This window comes from Lipotes vexillifer, unplaced genomic scaffold (genome assembly GCF_000442215.2).
Source record: "Lipotes vexillifer unplaced genomic scaffold, Lipotes_vexillifer_v1.1 scaffold1591, whole genome shotgun sequence".
Classification (NCBI taxonomy): domain Eukaryota; kingdom Metazoa; phylum Chordata; class Mammalia; order Artiodactyla; family Lipotidae; genus Lipotes; species Lipotes vexillifer.
Window position 1 is genome coordinate 126,470 of NW_006779799.1, and position 24,521 is coordinate 150,990.

The 24,521-nt window shown below is 37.0% G+C and overlaps 1 protein-coding gene across 1 annotated transcript in view; it reads right to left on the reverse strand.

Moving 5' to 3' along the window:
* LOC103068700 (uncharacterized protein C1orf101) overlaps nucleotides 1–24,521 on the reverse strand; it is a gene marked incomplete at its 5' end in the record, with an annotated part of 184,464 nt that overhangs the window by 66,319 nt on the left and 93,624 nt on the right. The window contains 6 exon segments of the mRNA XM_082930961.1: nucleotides 2,119–2,198; nucleotides 2,266–2,299; nucleotides 2,700–2,750; nucleotides 4,820–4,872; nucleotides 8,860–8,935; nucleotides 11,026–11,084. Of these exon segments, the coding sequence (XP_082787087.1) occupies nucleotides 2,119–2,198; nucleotides 2,266–2,299; nucleotides 2,700–2,750; nucleotides 4,820–4,872; nucleotides 8,860–8,935; nucleotides 11,026–11,084 (353 nt within the window).

Here is a 24,521-nt window from a genome sequence, read left to right on the forward strand (position 1 = left end):
ATTCTCTCTTTCCCTCATCACTCACTTCTATCAATTATCAAGCCCTGCCTGTTATTATGAGTAATTTTCTCATAAGTGATTCCTCTTTTTTGTCTTTGTTGCTATCTCAGTCATTTGGTTTTTTTTTTCCTCCCTGGACTACCAGTACAGTTTCCTATCTGGTCTCCTTACTTAGACATGTTTCCCTGAAATTCATCTTCTATACTTCTTCCAGAGAGAACTAGCTAAAGCAAATATTTAATCATGCCACTCTACCATAAGAATGGATAGAAAGTCTTCCATGAGCTGGACTCTACCTAGCTAGTTTCCCAGCCTTTTCTCCCGATACATCATGCCTCACTATGTGCTCCGATAACATTATACCATTTGAACTATGAAATTTCTTCCTTTAGCTATCATTTTTGCTTGAAAGTCTTACTCAGTAGAATTCCCTGTTACCTTCCCCACTTCTCCTTCTCTCCTCTGCCTTCAGCTAGATATTCATTATCCTTTAAGACTCAGTGACTCAGCTCAAATGCTCTGGGAACACTTTCCAGAGCCCCTCTCCCTTCCATAGCTGAGTTGGATTCTTTTCTTTTCAGTTTCAATACCAACCACCCATGTCATTCCTTTCTATTGTTCCATTTAGCATATCAGTTCATATCTAATTTATCAGACTCTTGAGCTCTTGAGAGCAGAAATCCTGGGTTATTCCTCTTTGAATTCCCAGTACCTAGCACAGTAATTGGTGCAAAGTAGGTGTTTAATAATGATGATATGAACTGATATATGATGATATGAACTGAAGAGTGCACTTCTCTGGGGGAGAACATTGAGATTTTTTTTTACCACTGGAGGATTAGGCACTAGATAAAACTAGATAAAACAAAACAAAAAAAAAAAACAAAGAAAGAAACTAGGTCTCAGTGGGGGAAGGAGTGCCTAGGGTGCCCAAGAAAAGAAATGGCATGATTAGATATCTAGAAGAAACTAAAGAAGATAGCAAATTAGCCTGATTGCTCAGAGAACCCATGACAGAGGGATTGTAGGAGGGTAACATAAGAGGTAACATAAGAGGGTTAGGTCAGAGCACAGAATCTTAGAACTGTCATGGATGAGAAGTGGGGGGCAGTACGTGCTGGCAGAAACCTTCTGGATTCCAACAGGGAAAGCTCTGATGGCAAAACTAAATTGGAGTGCCTGATTCATTATTTCACACCTACCCACCCTAAGAGATCTCAGAAGTCTTCAGCCCGAGGGCCCCAAAAGCTGAAAGCATTGACTAAAATTTTGATGTTTTGCTCATAGGAATTTCACTTCCAGTAATTTATCCTCATGGCAGTAATTATCCTCTGCCATGAGGATAAATTTACTGGAAAAATTTACTGGATAAATTATCCAGTAATTTATCCTCATGGCATATCTGGACTAATGTCCATACATGTACATAAATGGATACTCACCACAATTTTGTTTATAATAGCAAAAAAAAAAAATAGAAACCTAGGTCACTTGTCTCATATTTTTCTATATTTTTAATTTTGTAACAAGCTTTGTAACTTTTTTATAATCATAAATCTAGAATAAAGTCAGAGAAGCAAGCAAACTAGCACAAAATCACTTGGAAAAGCCTTCCTTGTAACATTTTATTCATATTTTTATTATGAAACATTATTTATAAAAATTAAGTTAGAGATAATATTTTTGAAATCTCCTCATGTACTATCCCTTATTAGTAACCTAGTTTCTCTATTTGCGAGCATTCAGTTATTATTGGCACATGGAAAGAAAAGTCATATGTCACCAGGGGGAGATAGTTCCTATAACAGGGAGGGGTGCTGAAGGTTGGGGAGAAATTTAGAGAGGATAAACCAAGGGTTAGGAGACTGTCTGCATCCATGAGAGGAGTCTCAGCTCTCTTACCTACTTATGTCTCAGCTTCTAAATTGTAATCTCCCTCAACATGCAGGGACCATGGACCATCCAACTTTCCATTACTAGTACTGAAAACCTAGTGTTGCATATATTTGGGTGCTCAAAAATATTTATTATTAAATACATGATTAATTAGGCTTCTTTTCATACTTTTATTTTGAAACTTTCAAAATAAGTTAAAATTTTTAGTGAGAATATACTTACAGTTGAACCACAGGGTGAAACTTTTCTCTGAAATCAACTCTCAGTGGGCAGCCATATTTTTCCCAATTATATTTTACTCTCTAGAAAAGGAAAAATGTTTAGTTATTTTCTATATTGGGCTGATTGACAAAATTATAGTTTTCTTACCAAGTGTTTAGATGGTCGATCCCTCAGATATGACCTGTAAAAAGACATTTTCATTACTTAGAATCTTTCCTCTTCTCAAACTTAAAAATTAAAACCATTACTTTGTTTGGGTAAAGAGGTATCACAAGTCAAACAGATAACCATAATTACAAAATACTCCTAAAATATGTGGAGATTAAACAACATACTTCTAAATAACACACAGATCAAAGACAAAATCTTAAGAGAATTTAGAAAATATGTTCAACTAAATGAAAACACAACTTATCAAAATTTGTGAGGTGCAGCAAAATCAGTGCCTAGAGGTAAATTTATAGCAATAAATGTATATATCAGAAAAGACTGATGATAATAGGAATAAATACTAACTGATTCTAAATTATTGATACTACATTAATATAAAACTCAATGTTTATGTTAAAAATACTTCTTACTTTTCAATGATGTAAAAAAAATCATGCTGAAGGCATTCTTTTTTATCAAATCTACAAAAAATAAAACATAATGAAGTTGTAATATCATCATTCCTTACTTACTAGCACAAACATTTAATCATTTAACTCAGTGATTCTCAAACTCGAAAGTATCACAGAATCATCACTTATTGAATTAGAATCTTTGGGGTTGGTGTGTAGCCCTAGCATTTCTATTTTTAAAACTCAGCTTCACAAATGTTTCTGAAGGTACCAGAATTTGAAATATACTGATTTACCTCTTATAATTGATACATGTGAAAATTTGTAGAAAATCCATCAAAGTAAAGACAAATTTCTTTGGACTGTTTCATTCTTAATAATTTTTTAAAACACAGAGTTCTAATTGCTACTAGAGACTCAGTTGCGCAGGTAAGGATCTATTTTAAGAATTCACATAATTTCTAGTTAGGGTTTATGCAGACATAAGGCTATCATGGTCTATAAAATGATAGAGTTTTTAGTAAGTTAAATTATTCATTTGACCATTTTTGCTGGCTGCTTCCAGTGTAACTCAGAAGGAACCCCAGTCACTGCTGTGTTTTTATAGATATTGGAAGACTAGGACCACCTCCCACCCTGAATTCAAATTAGACCCCAAGAGATGCCCTCCTTCATTGACAACTCTCCTGTCAGAAGTATCATGGTCCCCATAGGTATCCTTTGCTGATTGTGAAAACTTAGGCCAACCACAACCTGAATCCAAGAAATTAGGGTCATTTTTAGAGTTCCAGAGCAGTGGGTCATTGACTAAGAGATCTGGAAAGAGGTCCTGAGTTTTCAGACATGCTCTCCAGGTGATTCTGGTGAGCAACCTAGTTTGACAATTGCTCTCTAAACCTTTCCAGAAATAGATTGATTCAAGCTGTTTTGCATCTCACTGAAGAAGGAAATCTTCATGCAGTGATACTGCATGCAGGGGTACTGGGAATTGATTTTCGTAACATGTTGCTTAGAGCAGTTATTCTCAAATTTTAACGCCCCTACTAATCTTGGAAATTTTGTTAAAACAGAGATTCTGTCTCAGCAGGTATGAGGCGAGGCCTGAGATTCTGCATTTCTAGTAAGTTCCCAGGTGATGCCACTGCTGGTCCATAGATTATACTCTAAGGAGCAAGGATTTAGACCATCCCAGAAATAAGATGCTATAGGCTGTTTAAATCAGTTAGCCTTTGTGTTTTCTGGAAAAGGATTTACAGGAAATGCAAATTCCTTGCTGAATGAGATGGGAATATTTAATTATCTGTCCGGCAACTGATTTTAACAATTCACTACTCAAAAGATTATTAGAATGACAGATGAATAAACCTTTGTTTTGGATGAGAGCAAGCCACTTCATAAATAGATTCAGATAAGAGTCAATGTTACCCCACCCTCACCCTAACCACAGGAAAGGAATTGCAATACATTTTTGTCTCCATTATACATTCCACCTCAGTTAAACAGATTTGTGTATGCTGACCTTTATTCTCTCCCATGCGGAAGAAAGAGCTGTGGATGACACAAGTTCCAGTGTGCTTCATTGTGAACCATAGTAAAAATCAATAAAAGTCACACCTTGGGATTCTCTGAAGGAAACACTGGTGGTTCTGTTAGGTTTGCTCTAAAAAACTTTCTCATGGAAAATGGTGCAGGAAACTGAGGCTTCTCTCTTGTGGTTACAAGCAGTTCTCTGACAGAAATGAAATTATAACTGGTTTGAGTAGGATGGACAACAGAGGTAAGTTTTTCTCCCTCTCATTTCTCTGGAAATGAGTTGTACACTGAAGAGCTGAGAGAGGTAATGCAAAGGATGGAAACTGGCTTATGAAAAGGGAAGGTAGAGAAAAATGCTGGTAATGGAGATAGAGGTTAAGTCTGTCTGATCCAAATGTAATATTTGAATATGATTCAAATGTAATATTTGACTTGGCAAAAAAGTTCAAACAAGTCTGGTTTGGACAAATTATCAACTTATAATGAATGGATTTCCTATGGACATGTCAGTCACTGGGCTAATATTATCGCTAGTAATTACCATTTAGTTCACCATTCGTTTTTAAACATAAAGAGTAAGAAAAGTCAAATGCAAATATACTTGCCCTTTAACAGCAATGAATTTACTAGCATCACAGCCAACAGATATTTGGAACACCTAAAATAAAGTAATTTAGGTGATGAGTTTAGTGGTTCTAATTCACATGATCTAAAATATTACTACAGATAAAAGCAATTACATTTTAGATTTGAAATAACCTTTTAAATGTAGAGTTTTGTTATACTGCTCTGTGCTGTTTTCCTCCTTCTTCTTCGATCACTTTTTTCTTTCTTTGCTTCCTTTCACCCTTACTGCTCACAAGGCCCAAAGGTTGGGTCTCTGCTTTCTTACTTCGATGTGATCTCTCACTACTACCTCTACAACCATGACTGTCAACTCTGTAGTTCCAGCTTGCACCTGATTCACCTGGCAGGTTTCTGTAATAGTGAGTGGGCCAAAAAATTCGTCCAGGTTTTTCCGTAAGATGTTATGGAAACACGAATTTGACTTCTTTTTAGAGTCAGAGTCCTGGTTCTTCCTCAACTGGGATAAGCTAATTATATTTCTACCTGGCTCCAGGACATCTTACTCACTACTGTCTACCCTGCCCACCTCTCCAACCCCCACCCCAGGCTTTCTAATTGGGATTTAGATACTTGCCTTCTGTTTTAAACATGTCCTGTATGTTGCATATTTCCACAAGGCAAATCTAAAAACACCCTTGGAGATCAGGAGGGTGGGGTTAGAGAATGAAGTCCAGCCAAGCTTGATGGATTTAAATAATTGCACCTGCTAAGCCAAGAGCTTTCAGTCTTCATTTGAAAGGCATGTTCCACAGCAGGAGTTCATGGATTTTATTTCTTGAACTATCTGATCTCACCCATAGGACCTGATTTGTTCTCTCAACAACTCTACCCACAGTTCTTGCTGCCCTTCATTATTAAATCTTTGCCCATCAAGCGTGTTTAGAAACATGTGCCTGCCCTTTATCTTTACTAAATTATCCATATAATGTACATGGTTGGCTGAGTTCCTCAAGTGTTTCATAGTTAGGACACACCATCACTTGATGATCTTATTTGTAACATCTCTTCTTTTATGGGTCTTAGTTCACAGCAATCATTCCTAGTCTCAGAATTAACAACCATGACTCAGATTAAAATACATGAGTTGACCTACAGGTGGCTCTTGAACAGGAGCATGGGTACAGAATGTGGGAAGTATGAATAAGACTGTTTTGTAGGGTACCCACTGCTGGAGGGCTGACACATTTTCCTTGGGACAGGACACCTAACAGAGAAATTCTGACATATAACCCAAATGAAAACAATGAATGTAGTAGTTTTCTTTATTTAATATTATTCCCTTAAGTACAGAGACAGGCAAAACTGTTTCTGCCTTAGCTCAGAATCAGACACAGCATATTCCCTCGAACTGGACAGAACAACTGAACTGAGACAGGAATTCTAAAGGCCTTCAACACAGAAATGTTGGTAGACAATATATTAGCCAGAGTGTAGACATCTCTCCCTGGGAAACTTCATCTTGGAAGGAATTACCAGCACCCTCTGAGGACTGGTTTACTAGGGTGGCCTCATTGCATTCTGGTTCTTGGTGTACAGTTAAAAAGCTGAGATGCAGCCCTGTTGGTGCTGTCAGTTCTATTTGCTGCTCTGCTGCAGGCTATGAAGACTAAGTAACAAAGACGGCAGGCTCACGTTCAAATGGCTCAGTCCATGGTACATTTGGTCCAGTAGGTTTAAAAAGAGCTTAACTTCATCCAACTAGAGAAGAAGTCTATGGGCCCTCCATCTATAATATTTATCCGGGAGGCCGATGACTTGCTTACCAGTGGGGATAGGAGCACAAGGAAGGGTCCCTGTGATTGAGAGCATACCTTGTAGTTGTGTACAGGTTTTTATTTTCTTGGCTAGCTAGAGGACCTACCTCCACAAGGCCACATTTTCCTGTTGCCTAAAGGGCTATGGAATATTCTATTATCTTCTACTATATGGCATACTCTCCATTCTATTTCAGTGGGTGGGTCAATACAAACTACCTGAAATGGGCACAGATGGTGGCTAGATTTGAACGGTCCATGTCTTGGGGTGTGCCAAGGAAGAAACCAGTAATATTAGATAATTACTCTGTGACAGGTACCGTTCTGGGCATTTTACACAAATAATCTTATTTAATACTCTCAAGAAAGTAGATAAATACTGTGAGATGGATATTATATTTCCCCTTTTACAAATGAGGCAGCTGAGACTCAGAGTGTTTAGGAGCTTCTTGAAGCCAGTATGTGGTAGAGCTTGGATTTGAACTCAGGTTAGGTTAACATGTTTTTGTAATGCCTGGGTTGGGCAGGATAGGGTGAATGAGGATCCCTAACAAATCTATAAATTAGACTGGAAAAAGATGGAGGAAACCACGGTGCTTCAGGAAGGCATCTTATATGGAATATGGTAGAGCAGTCGAGAAGCTGAAGATAGAAAATGCAGACCAAGGCTGGGGCAGGAGCTTGCTAGGTTGCTGTTTTTTTTTTTTTTTTTTTTTTTTTTTTTTCCTTGCGTTATGCGGGCCTCTCACTGTTGTGGCCTCTCCCATCTGCGGAGCACAGGCTCCGGACGCGCAGGCTCAGCGGCCATGGCTCACGGGCCCAGCCGCTCCGCGGCATGTGGGATCCTCCCGAAACGGGGCACGAACCCGCGTCTCCTGCATCGGCAGGCGGACTCCCAAGCACTGCGCCACCAGGGAAGCCCTAGGTTGCTGTTTTTTTCCTCCTCAGCAGATTAAGCTGGGTAGGCAGCATGGTGGGTAAAACAGGCGGAGCGGTCAGTATGCATCTGCAGGCAATTTCCTGGGGAAGCTGTGTGTGTCAGCAGTGCTCAAGGATGGATCACGTCTGCCTCAGTTCAAGCCTCCCTTTAAATTCATGAAACCTTGGGACTTCCCTGGTGGTCCAGTGGCTAAGACTACGTGGACCCCTAAGGTCCAGTGGCCTAAGACTACGTGGACTATGTAGGGGGCCTGGGTTTGGTCTCTGGTCAGGGAACTAGATCCCACATATTGCAACTAAGAGTTCCCATGCCGCAACTGAAAAGATCCCACATGCAACGAAGATCCTGCATGCAGCGATGAAGATCCTGTGTGTTGCAACTGAGACCTGGTGCAGCCAAACAAATACATTTAAATTCATGGAACCTTGCCTTGGTAGGAAGAGGTTCTTGGTGCTGGGGTCCTGAAGAGCGGGGACTATGTCTCATTTAACTTTGAATTCTTCATGTAGGTATTCCCCATTGTGCTATGCCTGATATATAGTGGGCGCTCAATATATGTTTATTGATTATTAGTTGGAATGAGAAGGAATAAAGAGAGGAGGCATCCCTCAGTGTGCAACAAAGACTCAAAGGAGGTGGTGGTGGGTGATTGCCTGAACACCCCACTGCTATATCACATTGCTGTGCTTTTGTATATGCCTCTTCCTGCCCAACTTCTACATACTCTTCAACAGTCATTTTATGCATCACCTTCTTTTCACCTTTCCCCTCCCAATCAAAATTGCTTACTTTGTTCTCTGGGCTATTTGGTAACTGTATATCTCACATTCTTTTACACTAGTTTATGTTTTCCCCTTTGGAAGGGACTCTTTTCATCTTTGTAACTCCCATTACTTAGCAGACAGACTGAAACAGAGAAACGTGGTAGGTACACAATAAAATTTTTTGAATGAAGAAATGATCCAATTTTTAAAATAAATAAACATAGCATAAATATGGATATGACTGGCAGTCTTCTCTGACAAACCATATCCAACTTTAGCTGTTCTCATTAATTTCAGTTTTCCTCTACACAATTTTATTTATGTTCAAAAACTAATAATTTTACATCTTTGTAAGCATTTATATTCTGATGGTAAACTCATGGAGGGCAGTAATCTAACCTTTTCCAAAGTAAAATTATGGTCTCTCTACAGTGAAACATTACAAAATGTTGCTACATATTAGGGGGAGTGGTATTGAATGGAGTTAATATGTATTATTTAGTTTTACCACCCATGTATTATTGAAGTAAAATTTTCAGTCTTCTACCCATGTCACTTACCTTCTGGGAGACTGGACACATTTTTGCATGTTCACTAGGTCTAACGTGAATAAGCAGAAGACCTGTGTTCTGGTATCTAGGAGAAACAACATGTACAGGAGATTATAGAATCACAAGGGAGGTAACCATGAGTATGCCTTTGTGCAGAACAGATGGAAAGTCCCATTAACATGCTGTGATTGAACTGCCCCCGACACACACTCATGAAGAATTCTAGAGGCCTGGTGGTGGTGGTGGTGATGGTTCGCAGTTTCTGCTAAGGTACATTGTGGTCATATCCTAAAGTCACTCCCATCTCATGGCATCCCATGTTTTGGCCAGCATAGGATAGGCACAAAGGGAAATAAAAATGAGTTTCTATCAGCATTTCAAGCCCTCTGTTTCATTCACACCCTCAGTCTCCTGAGGATGGGGCTTTGCTGCTGACATCTTGCCCTGCTTCCTGACAGTATTACAAGGCCGTAGCCATTGCATAGGTTCCTTCTCTAGCCTCTACAGATTTTTTCCTCCTATTGATAATGCTTTTGGAAAATAGATATTAAGTTATGAAGTTAGTTTTCTGAACCACATTATGCTGCATTATATGATCTGACTGGAAGCAAAAGGGAGATCAGACATAATGCCTTTGTAGATTATGAAATGCAAGTGAATAATTTTGTGCTCAGGTAAAATAGGAGGGCTCAAAAATTACAGAAGAAAAAAATTTGAAAGTATTATTCTTTCCCTTACCCTAGTAAGGTTTTTACTTTTTGAAAAAACTGGGAAAAAACAAAACATAAACAAACTAACCACAAACTAATGTTCTTTTCCTTCCAATATTAATTATATTTTAATATTTATCATATATTAGATATAAAATGTACTAAATAAGTGAGGATACAAATAGCACATTTTTATATTTTTAAATCACTGTACCATATTTCATCAACTCTAAGATACATTTTTTATTTCCTTTAACACCTTTGAAAACAGGAAGCATCTTATAATTATGCCAGTTATGGCTTTTTTCCCCAAATTGATGGAAACTTTGAGTTGATATATTCAGTAATATAGTATATATCTTTAAGAAAAGGTTATCAAAGTAAATATTGCATCTTCAATTTTCTACATAATTTTACTTATAAGTAGATTTTTATTTTTTTTTCTCCCATGGCTGATTTCAAAGCTTTTGGTATTTTTTCTCGAGTCTTGGACTGAACTAAAGTATCCTGGACAATTTGATATATATTGTACAGCAACAGAATTCTGAGTAAATATCCACAAAATCAAAAATACCCAAAGGAACCCACAACATTAGAAGAATCAAGAGAAAATTTGGTGAGTTAGGGAGGAAGGGATGTATTGAGCCTCTCTTGACTACTGTGTCTAAAGTAGCATTTTCCCTTACACTTCCTGGTCACTCTCTACTGCTTCTTTCTGCTTTATTTTTCTTAATAGCACTTATAATTATTTGGGACCATCTTGTTTATTTACTTGATTACTTGCTTCTTGTCTTCTCTCACTAGAGATATGTCTCGCGACAGCAGTACTCTATCTTTCTTGTTCACCATGTGTTTTGAGCACCTAGAGTGCTTGGCATGGAGTGGGTATTCAAACTCATGTGGAGTAGCAGCCTAAAGAAAAGTGAACTTTTCCTTAGAAGAACAATGCTATCTTTCCAGAAAACGTATTGAGTCGGGACATAATGATAACCTATTGCCTTAAGATACAATTCCATGTTGGTTACCTTCCTCCAGAAATTAAGTGTTTAGGTGCTACCTTATTCCAAGATTCAGAGGTGGTGTTTTATCTGACTCTACTCATAATTAAAGATTTTTTGGGATTAGAGTTCTAGTTTTTGCTTAAGGATAGTATGGAAAGACTTTGGGATGGGAATGAATGATAAAAGGTGCTCAAAAATTATTGAATTAAGAAATAGCCTGGTGTTTTTTGCACCTTCAGTTGGATGAATAGCACCATCAGATAGGTCATGTTTTCATTTAATTAAAGGAGTATTTTACATTTTTATACAGAATACTATTTTCACATCTTTCCAGATATTTAAAGGAATTTGAAATCTGGATATTTAAAAGGATATGAGGTCATTTAAATAAAAGAATACATATAAATCAGTAACCTGAATAGCGTATTTAATATTGAGTAGGCTCTTTTAAAAGTCTTACTTACTGCAACTTGAAATAATCATCTACTGCCTCATAATTTATATTCTGAGAAAATGTTACAGTCTGAAAAAGAAAATAAAAAAGTTTATGTAAAGTAGGAAAATTGGGAATGGGGACAATGCATACTTTCAAGACAGATTTAAATCTTTCTTTAGGTAAGAAAAATAATATTTTAGCACTTTTTTTTCTAATTTCTTTTCTATCTCAGAAACGCCAATTATGTAGATATTAGATTTACTTTGTTACATTTCCTTATTTTACTTTTAATTTTATATTATCATAGTTCTTTTATTTATACTGCTTCTCTCTCCCTCCTCATTTGACTTTTGTTGCAATATTCTTATTTTTATTTTTAATTTATATCAGCATAGCAAACTTTTCACTTTCTTCTGTTTTCTAATAACCTGTCTCTGGACCTTTTAATTTCTTCTTTGATGTTTTCAAATCACTACAAAATCATATTCTCTGTAAATTTTGAGACTATGGGGAATTATTTGCCAGAATCTTTCTTCTGCTATATACATATATATATATATATATATATTATTTTTTTTATTTTTATTTTTTTTCTTTTTCGGTATGCGGACCTCTCAGTGCTGTGGCCTCTCCCGTTGTGGACCACAGGCTCCGGATGCGCAGGCTCAGCATCCATGGCTCACGGGCCTAGCCGCTCTGTGGCATGTGGGATCTTCCCAGACCAGGGCACGAACCCGTGTCCCCTGCATCGGCAGGCAGACTCTCAACCACTGTGCCACCAGGGAAGCCCAAAACCCCAGATTTTTAAAGTATGGTAGCTAGCTACAATTTCTATAACCCTAAATTACTTTTTTGGTAGTTCTTTGTTATATATATAAATATATACATAAACATATGTATAAATATTCTATATATAAATAAATTTATATATAATATAAATATAAATATTCTATATATAAATATGCTATATATCTCTAGATCTTTATATATAATATAAATATAATATATATGTGTGTGTGTGTGTGTGTATATATATATATATATATATATATATATATATATATATATATATATTGATCTCCAGAGAGAGATCAATTGTGAGGATTGGCTAATCTGTTGTGATAAGAACAGAGACTCTGTGCCTCTAAAACTCCTTAGTAAAAAGTTTTATTTCCAAAACAAAGTTTATTTACTCGTATGCTGGATGCTAAGTGGTATGACATAAAATATGCAATCTTTTATGATAAAGTTGAAGGCTGTGAATGTCATCACATTAAAAATAAATCTAGTTTCATGTTCAAGGAAAGGAACTATCAAATTTACACCTGTATTCCCTTGTATGCCATGTTTTTCTTCATATGTAATCTTAAAAATAACTTTACAAGAAATTTGCCAGAGACAGAAATGAATGAACAATAAAGAGGACAGTTAAAAACTCATGGGGAAACAGACCAATCACAAGCATTGAAATTGAAACTGTGATTAAAAATCTTCCAACAAACAAAAGTTCATGACCAGATGGGTTCACAGGCGAATTCTATCAAACATTTAGAGAAGACCTAACACCTATCCTTCTCAAACTCTTCCAAAATATAGCAGAGGGAGGAACACTCCCAAACTCATTCTACAAGGCCACAATCACCCTGATACCAAATGAGACAAAGAAGTCACACACAAAAAAATTACAGGCCAATAACACTGATGAATATACATGCAGAAATCCTCAACAAAATACTAGCAAACAGAATCCAACAGCACATTAAAAGGATCATACACCATGATCAAGTGGGTTTTATCCCAGGAATGCAAGGATTCTTCAATATACACAAATCAATCAGTGTTATAAACCATATTAAAAAACTGAAGGAGAAAAACCATATGATCACCTCAATAGATGCAGAAAAAGTTTTTGACAAAATTCAACACCCAATTATTATAAAAACCCTCCAGGAAGTAGGCATAGAGGGAACTTACCTCAGTGTAATAAAGGCCATATATGACAAATCCACAGGCAACATCTTTCTCAATCATGAAAAACTGAAACCATTTCCACTAAGATCAGGAACAAGACAAGGTGGCCCCCTGTCACCACTTTTATTCAACATAGTTTTGGAAGTTTTAGCCACAGCAATCAGAGAAGAAAAAGAAATAAAAGGAATATAAATCAGAAAAGAAGAAGTAAAACTGTCACTGTTTGCAGATGACATGATACTATACATAGAGAATCCTAAAGATGCTACCAGAAAACTACTAGAGCTAATCAATGAATTTGGTAAAGTAGCAGGATATAAAATTAAGGCACAGAAATCTCTTGCATTCCTATACACTAATGATGAAAAACCTAAAAGAGAAATTAAGGAAACACTCCCATTTACCATTGCAACAAAAAGAATAAAATACCTAGGAATAAATATACATAAGGAGACAAAAGACCTGTATGCAGAAAACTATAAGACACTGATGAAATAAATTAAAGATGATACAAACAGATGGAGAGATATACCATGTTCTTGGATTGGAAGAATCAACGTTGTGAAAATGACTATACTACCCAAATCAATCTATAGATTCAGTGCAATCTTCATCAAATTAGCAATGGCATTTTTCACAGAACTAGAACAAAAAATATCACAATTTGTATGGAAACACAAAAGACCCCGAATAGCCAAAGCAATCTTGAGAAAGAAATATGGAGCTGGAGGAATCAGGCTCCCTGACTTCAGACTATACTACAAAGTGACAGTAATCAAGACAGTATGGTACTGGCACAAAAACAGAACTATAGGTCAATGGAACAGGATAGAAAGCCCAGAGATAAACCCACACACACATGGTCACCTTATCTTTGATAAAGGAGGCAAGAATATACAGTGGAGAAAAGACAGCCTCTTCAATAAGTGGTGCTGGGAAAACTGGACAGCTACATGTAAAAGAATGAAATTAGAACACTCCCTAACACCATACACAAAAATAAACTCAAAATGGATTAAAGACCTAAATGTACGGTCAGACACTATAAAACTCTTAGAGGAAAACATAAGCAGAACACTTTATGACATAAATCACAAGATCCTGTCTGACCCACCTCCTAGAGAAATGGAAATAAAAACAAAAATAAACAAATGGGACCTAATGAAACATACAAGCCTTTGCACAGCAAAGGAAACCATAAACAAGACGAAAAGACAACCCTCAGAATGGGAGAAAATATTTGCAAACGAAGCAGCTGACAAAGGATTAATCTCCAAAATATACAAGCAGCTCAATATCAAAAAAACAAATAACCACATCCAAAATTGAACAGAAGGCCTAAACAGACATTTCTCCAAAGAAGATATACAAATTGTGAACAAACACATGAAAGGATGCTCAACATCACTAATCATTAAAGAAATGCAAATCAAAACTACAATGAGGTATCACCTCACACCAGTCAGAACGGCCATCATCAAAACATCTACAAACAATAAATGCTGGAGAGGGTGTGGAGAAAAGGGAACCCTCTTGCACTGTTGGTGGGAATGTAAATTGATACAGCCACTATGCAGAACAGTACAGAGGTTCCTTAAAAAACTAAAAATAGAACTACCATACGACCCAGCAATCTCATTACTGGGCATATACCCTGAGAAAACCATAATTTAAAGTCATGTGGGGGGCTTGCTTCCCTGGTGGTACAGTGGTTGAGAGTCCGCCTGTCGATGCAGGGGACACGGGTTCGTGCCCCGGTCCGGGAAGATCCCACATGCCGCAGAGCAGCTGGGCCCGTGAGCCATGGCTGTTGAGCCTGCGTGTCCGGAGCCTGTGCTCTGCAACGGGAGAGGCCACAACAGTGAGAGGCCCACATACCGCAAAAAAAAAAAGAGTCATGTGGGAATAAAGATGCAGACCTACTAGAGAATGGATGTGAGGACATGGGGAGGGGGAAGGGTAAGCTGGGACAAAGTAAGAGAGTGGTAGTGTATATATGGACATATATACACTGCCAAATGTAAAATAGATAGCTAGTGAGAAGCAGTCGCATAGCACAGGGAGATCCACTTAGTGCTTTGTGACAAGCTAGAAGGGTGGGATAGGGAGGGTGGGAGGGAGAGAGATGCAAGAGGGAAGAGATATGGGGATATATGTATATGTATAACTGATTCACTTTGTTATAAAGCAGAAACTAACACACCATTGTAAAGCAATTATACTCCAATAAAAATGTTTAAAAAAACAAACAAAAAAAACCAAAACAAAAAGAGTCATGTACCACAATGTTCATTGCAGCTCTATTTACAGTAGCCAGGATATGGAAGCAGCCTAAGTGTCCATCGACAGATGAATGGATAAAGAAGATGTGGCACATATATACAATGGAATATTACTCAGCCATATAAAGAACGAAATTATTTGTAGTGAGGTGGTTGGACCTAGAGTCTGTCATACAGAATGGAGTAAGTCAGAAAGAGAAAAACAAATACCTTATGCTAACACCTATATATGGAATCTGAAAAAATTTTAAAAAATGGTTCTGAAGAACCTAGGGGCAGGACAGGAATAAAGATGCAGATGTAGAGAATGGACTTGACACAGGGAGGGGGAAGGGTAAACTGAGACGAAGTGAGAGAGTAGCATGAACATATGTACACTACCAAATGTAAAATAGATAGCTAGTGGGAAGCAGCCACATAGCACAGGGAGATCAGCTTGGTGTTTTGTGTCCACCTAGGGGGTGGGATAGGGAGGGTGGGATAGAGACACAAGAGGGAGGAGATATAGGGATATATGTATATGTATAGCTGATTCACTTTGTTATATAGCCGAAACTAATTCACCATTGCAAAGCAATTATACTCCAATAAAGATGTTAAAAAAAAAAACTCATGGGGAATAGATTGAGAAAGTTTAACATATGATTAATCAGCGTTACAGAAGAAGAGAAGATAGAGAAGAGGCATAGACAATATTTGCAAGATACCTGATGGAGACAGTGATTTAGAGATGTATGAGGCCCAAGAAATCCCAAAGAAAGAAAGAAGTAAAGAAACCTGCATTTAGACACCTCATAGTGAAAGTGAAGAAAGCAAAGAATAAAATCTTAAAAGCAGCCAGAGGGATAGGTGTTAAAATTGCAAGTGACTTCTCAATGGCAACAATGGAAGCCAAAAACCAATAGAATAATATTTTTAATGCTGTTTAAGAAAATCATCACCAAACTAGATTTCTATATCTGGAGAAAATATTTTTCAAGAACAAAAATGAAATATAGATGTTTTCAGATGAACAAAAATTGAGTATATAATCACCAGTAGCCTCTCACTAAAATAAATGTTAAGGAATGTACCTAAATCAGAAGAAAAGGAATACAAGATGCAAGCACTTCTGATAAAAATGAAAAAAGATAAAGATAGGGTAAATACACATTGCTGTATAAAATAGTAATAACACTGCCTAATAGTGAATCTATGAATTCAATTACATGTGAGCTGGGGAAAGAATAAAGTATTTACTTAAATTTAGTCTTGTATAAATTAAACATTCAGGTTATAATTTCAAAGGAAAACTGACTAGAAATACAAACAGAATGTATAACTGTTGAACCAGTGGAAGGGGGAAAATGGAATGATAAAAAGTATGCAACTAAACCTAAAAAGGCAAGAAACTAGAGGAAAAAACATAGAAAGAATGGGAAAATAAAAGTACAAAGCAAGATGGAAGGCAAAACCTCAAACATATTATTAATTGCAATAAGTGTAAATAGACTAAATGTTCCAATTAAAGGACAAAGATTTTCAGACTAGACAAAAATAACAAAAATTAAAACCTCAAATATATGGTGCTTATAGGAAACATAGCTAAAACATAAGGCAATAGAAAGATTGAAATTAAAAGGGTAGAAATTGTATGGAAATATTATGTAAAAGAAAACCTGATATGGCTATATTAAATATGAAACAAAGTAGACTTGAAAGCAAAAAGTATTACTACAGAGAAAGATCATCATTTCATAATGTTTAAAGTTTCAATTCATCAAGAAGAGAATTTAAAAACTTGAATGCATCTAATAATATGTTTTCAAATATATAAAGTAAAAATTGACAATCAGATTGAAAATGATACCAGATGAAAACCTGGATCTTCACAAAAAATGAAGAGCACTGGAAATGATAAATATGTGTATAAATATAAAATGCCTTTTTATTATTTAAATCTCTTTTAAAAGATAATTGATTATTTAAAGCAACAATAATAGCAATTCATTGTAAGGTTTATAAAATATGTAGAAGTAAAAGGTATGGAAACAATAGTACAAAAGCTATGTGAGGGAATATAGAAGTATACTGCTATAAGGTTATTATACTATAAATGAAATGATACAATATTGAGGGCAAACTGAGATAAGTTACAGATGTGTACAATAAACCCTAAAACATCCAATAAAAAACCCAAATGAATAAGGAATAGCTAAAAAAGCCAACAAAGATGCAAAATGGAATCATATAAAAATAATCAAAAAGAAGGCAGAGAAAGTGGAAAACAATTTTAAAAACAGAAGGGACAAATAGAAAACAAATAGTTAAATGGTAGATTTAAACCCAACAATACCAAAAAAAAAAAAAATCACATTGAATGTACCCAATAAAAAGGCAAAAATGTTCAGAATAGATAAACAAGTAAGTTCCGACTTAAAAGAAATTGAAAGACACAAATGATTTTTGATGGTGCAGTGGTTGATAGTCCGCCTGCCAATGCAGGGGACGCGGGTTCGTGGCCCGGTCCGGGAGGATCCCACATGCCGCGGAGCTGCTGGGCCCGTGAGCCATGGCCGCTGAGCCTGCGCATCCGGAGCCTGTGCTCCACAACGGGAGAGGCCAGAACAGCGAGAGGCCCACATACCGCAAAAAATAAATAAATAAATAAATAAAATAAAATAAAATAAAAGGATGGAAAAAAAAGATATGTTGTGCTAACATTAATCTAAAGAAGGCTGGAATGGCTATATTAATATCACACAAAGTAGATTTCAGAGCAAAAATTATCTCCAGAGTAAAAGGCATCATGTTTTAAACTGCACATGAAACACCAAAATAGACCATATTTATAGCTATAAAACAATTCTCTATAAATTTAAAGGGATTCAAATAAAAATATCTTTTCTTACTATAATAGTATTTATTTAGAAATCAGTAACAGAGAGCTATCTGGAAAATCACTGTCCTTCTATATAAACCATAGGTCAAAGAAGAAATCACAAAGAAAATGAGAAAGTATTTTGAACTGAATGACAATGAAACCACAAAATATCAAAATTTGGGTATACAGCTAAAGCAGTTATTTTTTTTAATTGTGGTAACATTGGTTTATAACATTATATGTTTCATGTATACATTATGAAAAATAGACTTCTGTATACACTACAGCATGTTCACCACCAAAAGTTTAGTTTCTATCTGCCAGCGTACAGTTGACCACCTTTACCCATTCTGCCCTCCCTCTACACATCTTCCTCTCTGGTAACTCTAATCTGTTCTCTGTACCTATGTTTAGTTTGGTTTGGTTGTTTATTTTAGGTTTTTAAATATATATATTCCACATGTAAGTGAAATCATATGGTATTTGTCTTTCTCTATCTGATTCATTTCACATAATATCCTCAAGCTCCATTCATATTGTCCTAAATGGCAACATTTCTCCTTTTTTCATGGCTGAGCAGTATTTTATTGTTTATACATGTTTTTTTCCCACGTTTTTTCATGGTGCTTGATGAGTTTTTTCTCTGCCTGAGAATTTGAAGTAGCGAACACCAAACACTTCTCTTCTTTAGGTAGAGCTTTTTTTTTTTTTTAACTTGACTTTGACAGTTCGATAGATTGATAGATTGGTAATTATGGCCTTTCTTTTGTTTTTTGGTAGGTGGTGCTATTGCACAAGTTTTTGGTTTTTCTAACGTGAGCTGCCTCTGGCTATGTTTAAGAATCGGGGGCTTCCCTGGTGGCGCAGTGGTTGAGAGTCCGCCTGCCAATGCAGGGGATACGGGTTCGTGCCCTGGTCCGGGAAGATCCCACATGCCGCGGAGCGGCTAGGCCCGTGAGCCATGGCCGCTGAGCCTGCGCGTCCGGAGCCTGTGCTCCGCAACGGGAGAGGCCACAACAGTGAGAGGCCCACGTACCGCCAAAAAAAAAAAAAATAAAAAAAATAAAAAATAAAAAAAGAATCGGCATTTTCCACCCACCTCTGCCTCTCCTGGAGGTGTCACCCTATGCCCTAGTCGTCACCACTTGTGCCTCCACGGTCACTGGTGCCTTGCTGTTGCTGCTGGTCTTGCTGCTGTTGCTGGTGTTGCCACCTGGAGCACTGCGTTTGTGTGGCCTCCCTAAGTCTGGAGTTGCCTGAGCTATAGGAACTGCTGCTGTGAGGGGAGGGGTAAGAGAGGGAGGTAGCCACAGTCATGGGCACCTCTGCCACATCTGGAGTTGTTGGGTTTTGGGGCACTGCCTCTGTGGGTGGTGGAAGGCTAGAGTGGCAGGTACCTCTGTAGCTGTAGAGACAGGGTCACAAGCCATGCTGCTGCTGCTGGCCATTTCCCTGTAGCATTTCCCTGTGGCAAGAAGGTCGGAGTCATCTGTGCCACCTGCAGACTCAGCCACTGCAGCTGGAGGCTGGGATTACTGGTATAGCCTCTGCTCTTCCTTCAGTCCACCTCCTCTATGTGTTTCAGTCCACCCACGTTTAGATGTACACATGTGTGTCTTGGTGTGTTGGACAGAGGCGCCTTTGTTGAGTTATGGATTTTTACTGGTTGTAAATTGAAGGGGAGAGACAAAGAGAGTGTCTCATGCCACTATGATGCTGATGTCACTCCTCTAACTAAAGTAGTTATTAGAGAAAAATTTATAGCATTAAAGTCCACATTAGAAAAGAAGAAAGGTCGTAAGTGAATGACTTAAGCTTCCATATTCAGAAACTGTAAGAAGAGAAACAAATTAAACCCAAAGTAAGTGGCAGAAAGGAAATAATAAAAAATAAATAATTTTGGGACTTCCCTCGTGGTACAGTGGATAAAACTCCACGCTCCCAATGCAGGGGGCCCGCCTTCAATCCCTGGTCAGGGAACTAGCTTCCATGTGCATGCTGAAACTAAGAGTTCGCATGCCACAACTAAGGAGCCCGCCTGCCACAACTAAGACCCAGTGCAACCAAATCAATCAATCAATCAATATTTAAAAAAAAGAAACTCAAGGAGTGGTGCTGCAAGATTAAAAAAAATTTTACCAATAAAATCAAAAATAGAAAATCATTACAGAAAATCAATAAAACCAAAAGCTTATTCTTTGAGAAAATCAATACAGTTGTTAAGCTCCAGCCAGGCTGACTGGGTAAAAAGGAGAGAAGAAACAAATTACCAATATCAAGAATGAGAAAGTGGATATCACTACAAATTCTACAGACACTAAAAGGATAATAAGGAGATATTATGAATACCTTGTGCCATAAATTTGACAAGATAGATGAAATGGACAATTCCTTGAAAGATAAAAACTACTAAAATTCGCTCAATAATAAACAGATAACCCAAATATCCCTATATAAAATTAAAAGATTGAAGTTGTAATTAAAAACATACAAAAAACACCAGGCCAAGAGGTCTTCACTGGTGAATTCTACCAAACATTAAAGAAGAAATAATACAATTTATACATCAATTTTTCTATAAAATAGAGAAGGAGGACCTCTCCCCAAAACATCTTAAGAGGTCAGCATTGTTGATACCATAACCAGAAAAAGACATTACAGGAAAACTATAGACTAATAACTGTCATGAACTAATAACCCACATGAAGCAAAACTTCTTAACAATATTTTAGAAAATTGAATCCAATATTATATGAGGATAAAACATTATGACCAAGTGGGATTATTCTAGCAGTGAAAATAAATTATTGGAATTCACCATATTAACAGATTAAAAAACATGATCATTTCAATAGATGCTGAAAAAGCATTTTATGGAATCCAATATCTATAAATGACAGAAACTCAATAAATTAGGAATAGAGGGGGCCTTCATCATCCTAGTAAAGGGCATATATTAAAACCCTCGAGGTAACATCATAATTGTGAAAGACTGAATAATTTCTTTCTGATTGAGAACAAGGCAAAGATCTCCACTCTCATTTCTTCTAATCACCACTGCACTGGAGGCTCAAGATGGTGCAAAAAAGAAAGGAAAAGAAAGTCACATATATTGGAAAGGAAAACTGTATGTGTACACAGATTACATGATCACCTATGTAGAAACTAGGGAATTTCCAAAAAGAGCTACTTGAAATAATAACCGAGTTTAGCAAAGCTGTGGGATACATCATTGATACATAAAACAAATTATATTACTATATACTAGCAATGAAAAATCAGAATGATACCATTTATAATAGCACCAAAATATGAAATACTTTAAAAATATGAAATACTTAAGAATAATCTGACCAAAAATGGACAAACTTGTACACTAAAGAGAAGAACATATTTGGAGTACTTACACAACCTGATTTCAAGAATTATAAAGGTACAGTAATCAAGACATTGTGTATTGACATCAAGATAGACATATAAGTTAATGGAACAGAATTCAGAAATAGATTCCCACATATATGGCCAGTTGATTTTTTACAAATGTGCCAAGGCAATTCAATGGGGGAAGGATAGCCTTTTCAACAAACGCTGTTGGAAGAGCTGGCTTCGGATTAAAAAAAGAAAAGTATCTTGACCTTTACCTCACAGTGCATGCAAACATTAATTTGAAGAAGATCATAGACATTAAAGTAAGAGCTACAACTATAAAACTTCTAGAAGGAAAAATGAGGAAAGCTTAGTGACCTTGAGTTTGGAAAGATTTCTTAATTACAACCCAAAGTAAAACTATAAAAAAGAAAAGCAATAAATTGGACTTCATCAAAATAAATAAAACACATTTTCAAAAGACATTGTTATGAAAATGAAAACAGAAGCCACAGACTAGGAGAAAATATTTGCAAAACACATATCCAACAATGAATTTATATTTAGAGTTTATAAAAAACTGTTACTATTTAATTATAAGAAGAAAATCTGTTAAAGTTGGGCTTACAAGTTGAACAGACACTTCACCAGAGAAGATCTACAAATAGCAAATAAGCACTTGAAACAGTGCTCAGTATCGTTATTAGAAAAGCATCAGGGAAATGTTAATTAAAACCACAATGAGATATCACTATATATTAACTAAAATAGCTAAAACTAAAAAATCCAAAACAAAACAATAACAACAACAAAACCAAAACACAGATCACACCAACTGTTAGCAAAAATGTGTGAAGCAAGTAAAACTACTGGTGGCGGGGCTTCCCTGGTGGCGCAGTGGTTGGGAGTCTGCCTGCTGGTGCGGGGGATGCGAGTTCGGGCCCTGGTCCGGGAGGATCCCACATGCCACGGAGTGGCTGGGCCCGTGCGTCACAGCTGCTGAGCCTGCACTCTAGAGCCCACGAGCCACAGCTGCTGGGCCCGTGTGCCGCAGCTACTGAGGCCTGCATGCCTGGAGCCCGCACACCGCGGTGAGGAGTAGCCCCCACTCGCCGCAACTAGAGAGGGCACAGCAGTGGAGACCCAACGCAAACAAAAATAAATAAATAAATAATAATAATTTTTAAAAAGACTGATATTGCTTTAAAAAAAAAAAAGAACTACTGGTGACAATGTAGAATGGTACAAAAAATTTGGAATACAAATTAGCAGTTTGTAAAAAATTAAACATACGTCTACTTATGATCCAGCCAGTCTGTTCCTATGTATTTACCCAGGAGAAATGAAAGCATAGGTTAACACAAAGAGTTGTACACAAGTGTTCATAGCCACTTTACTTGTAATATCCCTAAACTGGAATCAATCCAAATGTTCATAAACAAATGTGGTTAGACAAATTGTGGTGTATCCATATCATGGAATATTATTCAACAACAAAAGGGAGCAAACTATTAATGACCACAATGTAATAGATAAACCACAAAATGATTATACTGAAAGAAGGCAGAAAACATATTGTACGGTTCCATTTATGTAAAATTCTAGAAAAAGTAAACTAACCTATACTGATAGCAATCAGATCAGTGGTTGCCTAGCAATGGGGACTAGAAGGAGGAATGGATTACTAAGGAGCATGAGGAAATTTGGGGGATGATGGACATGCACATTAGTTTGATTTTGGCTATTATTTCATGGGCATATACATATGTCAAATTGTACACTTCAATGTATGCATTTTATTGTATACCAATCATATTAATAAAGCTCTTTAAAAAGACAATTTGAGAGAATGAAAAAAAAATTCAATGAGAAAAAGGCACACAACCTAATAGAAAAAGTGACAAAAATTGGAATTTCACAGAAATGGGAATCCAAAAGCCAATAAATATATGAAAAATTATTCAACCTCATTAATAAGAAGAGAACAGCAAACAAAATATAATACACACACATTCATCAGGCAAAAATTAAAGTTTGACTGTACCAGTTATTGGCAAGTATATTAGTCTGCTAGGGTTGTCATATCAAAATACCACAGACTGGGTGGCTTAGACAACAGAAGTTTGTTTTCTCATAGTTTTGGAAACTGCAAAGTCTAAGATCAAGGTGCCAGCAGATAGATCTCATTCTGAGGCCTCTTCTCTTGGTTTACAGGTGACTGCCATCTTGCTGTATGCTGACATGACCTCCTTTATGCATGCAGGAAGAGAGAGAAAGAGACAAGCTCTCTGGTGCCTCTTATAATGACACTAATCCCATTAGACTAGGGCCCACCTTCACAAACTCATCTAACCCAAATTATCTTTCTAAGTCCCCATCTCCAAATACCATCACTTTGGAAGTTAGGGCTTCAACATATGAATTTGGGGGGACACAAACATTCAGCCCATGACTGCAATGATGTGGAGCAGCAGGATCTTTCAAACAGTGTTGGAGGTGTAAATTGTTTTAACTGTTAAAGTTCAGCATACACATACTCTATGTGCTGGTTATTAAACTATTGTCTTTCGGCTCCAAACCCACTATACTATATGCAGCTTTTTTTCTTTTTTTTTTTTTTTTGCGGTACACGGGCATCTCACTGCTGTGACCTCTCCCGTTGCAGAGCACAGGCTCCGGACGCACAGGTTCAGTGGCCATGGCTCACGGGCCCAGCCGCTCTGCGGCATGTGGGATCTTCCCAGACCGGGGCATGCAACCACTGTCAGGGAAGCCGTATACGCAGCTTTTTGGTGCAGGGTTTGAGATTCTGAAAATCACATTTTTTCCTTTGTTAGTTGGCTCTCTTTTAGATATTGCAAATACGGGGTACTGGAGAGCATCTAGAAGATAAGGATAGGAGAAAATATGCTACTACTTGTTTTTCTCATTATTCCTGTCAGTGTCAACCCGGCAAATCTGCATCCTGGAAGTAGCAGTTGGTAAAGGAACTGACAAGTGAGAAACACACTCCCAGAACAAGCTTCGCTCATGACCCCCCTT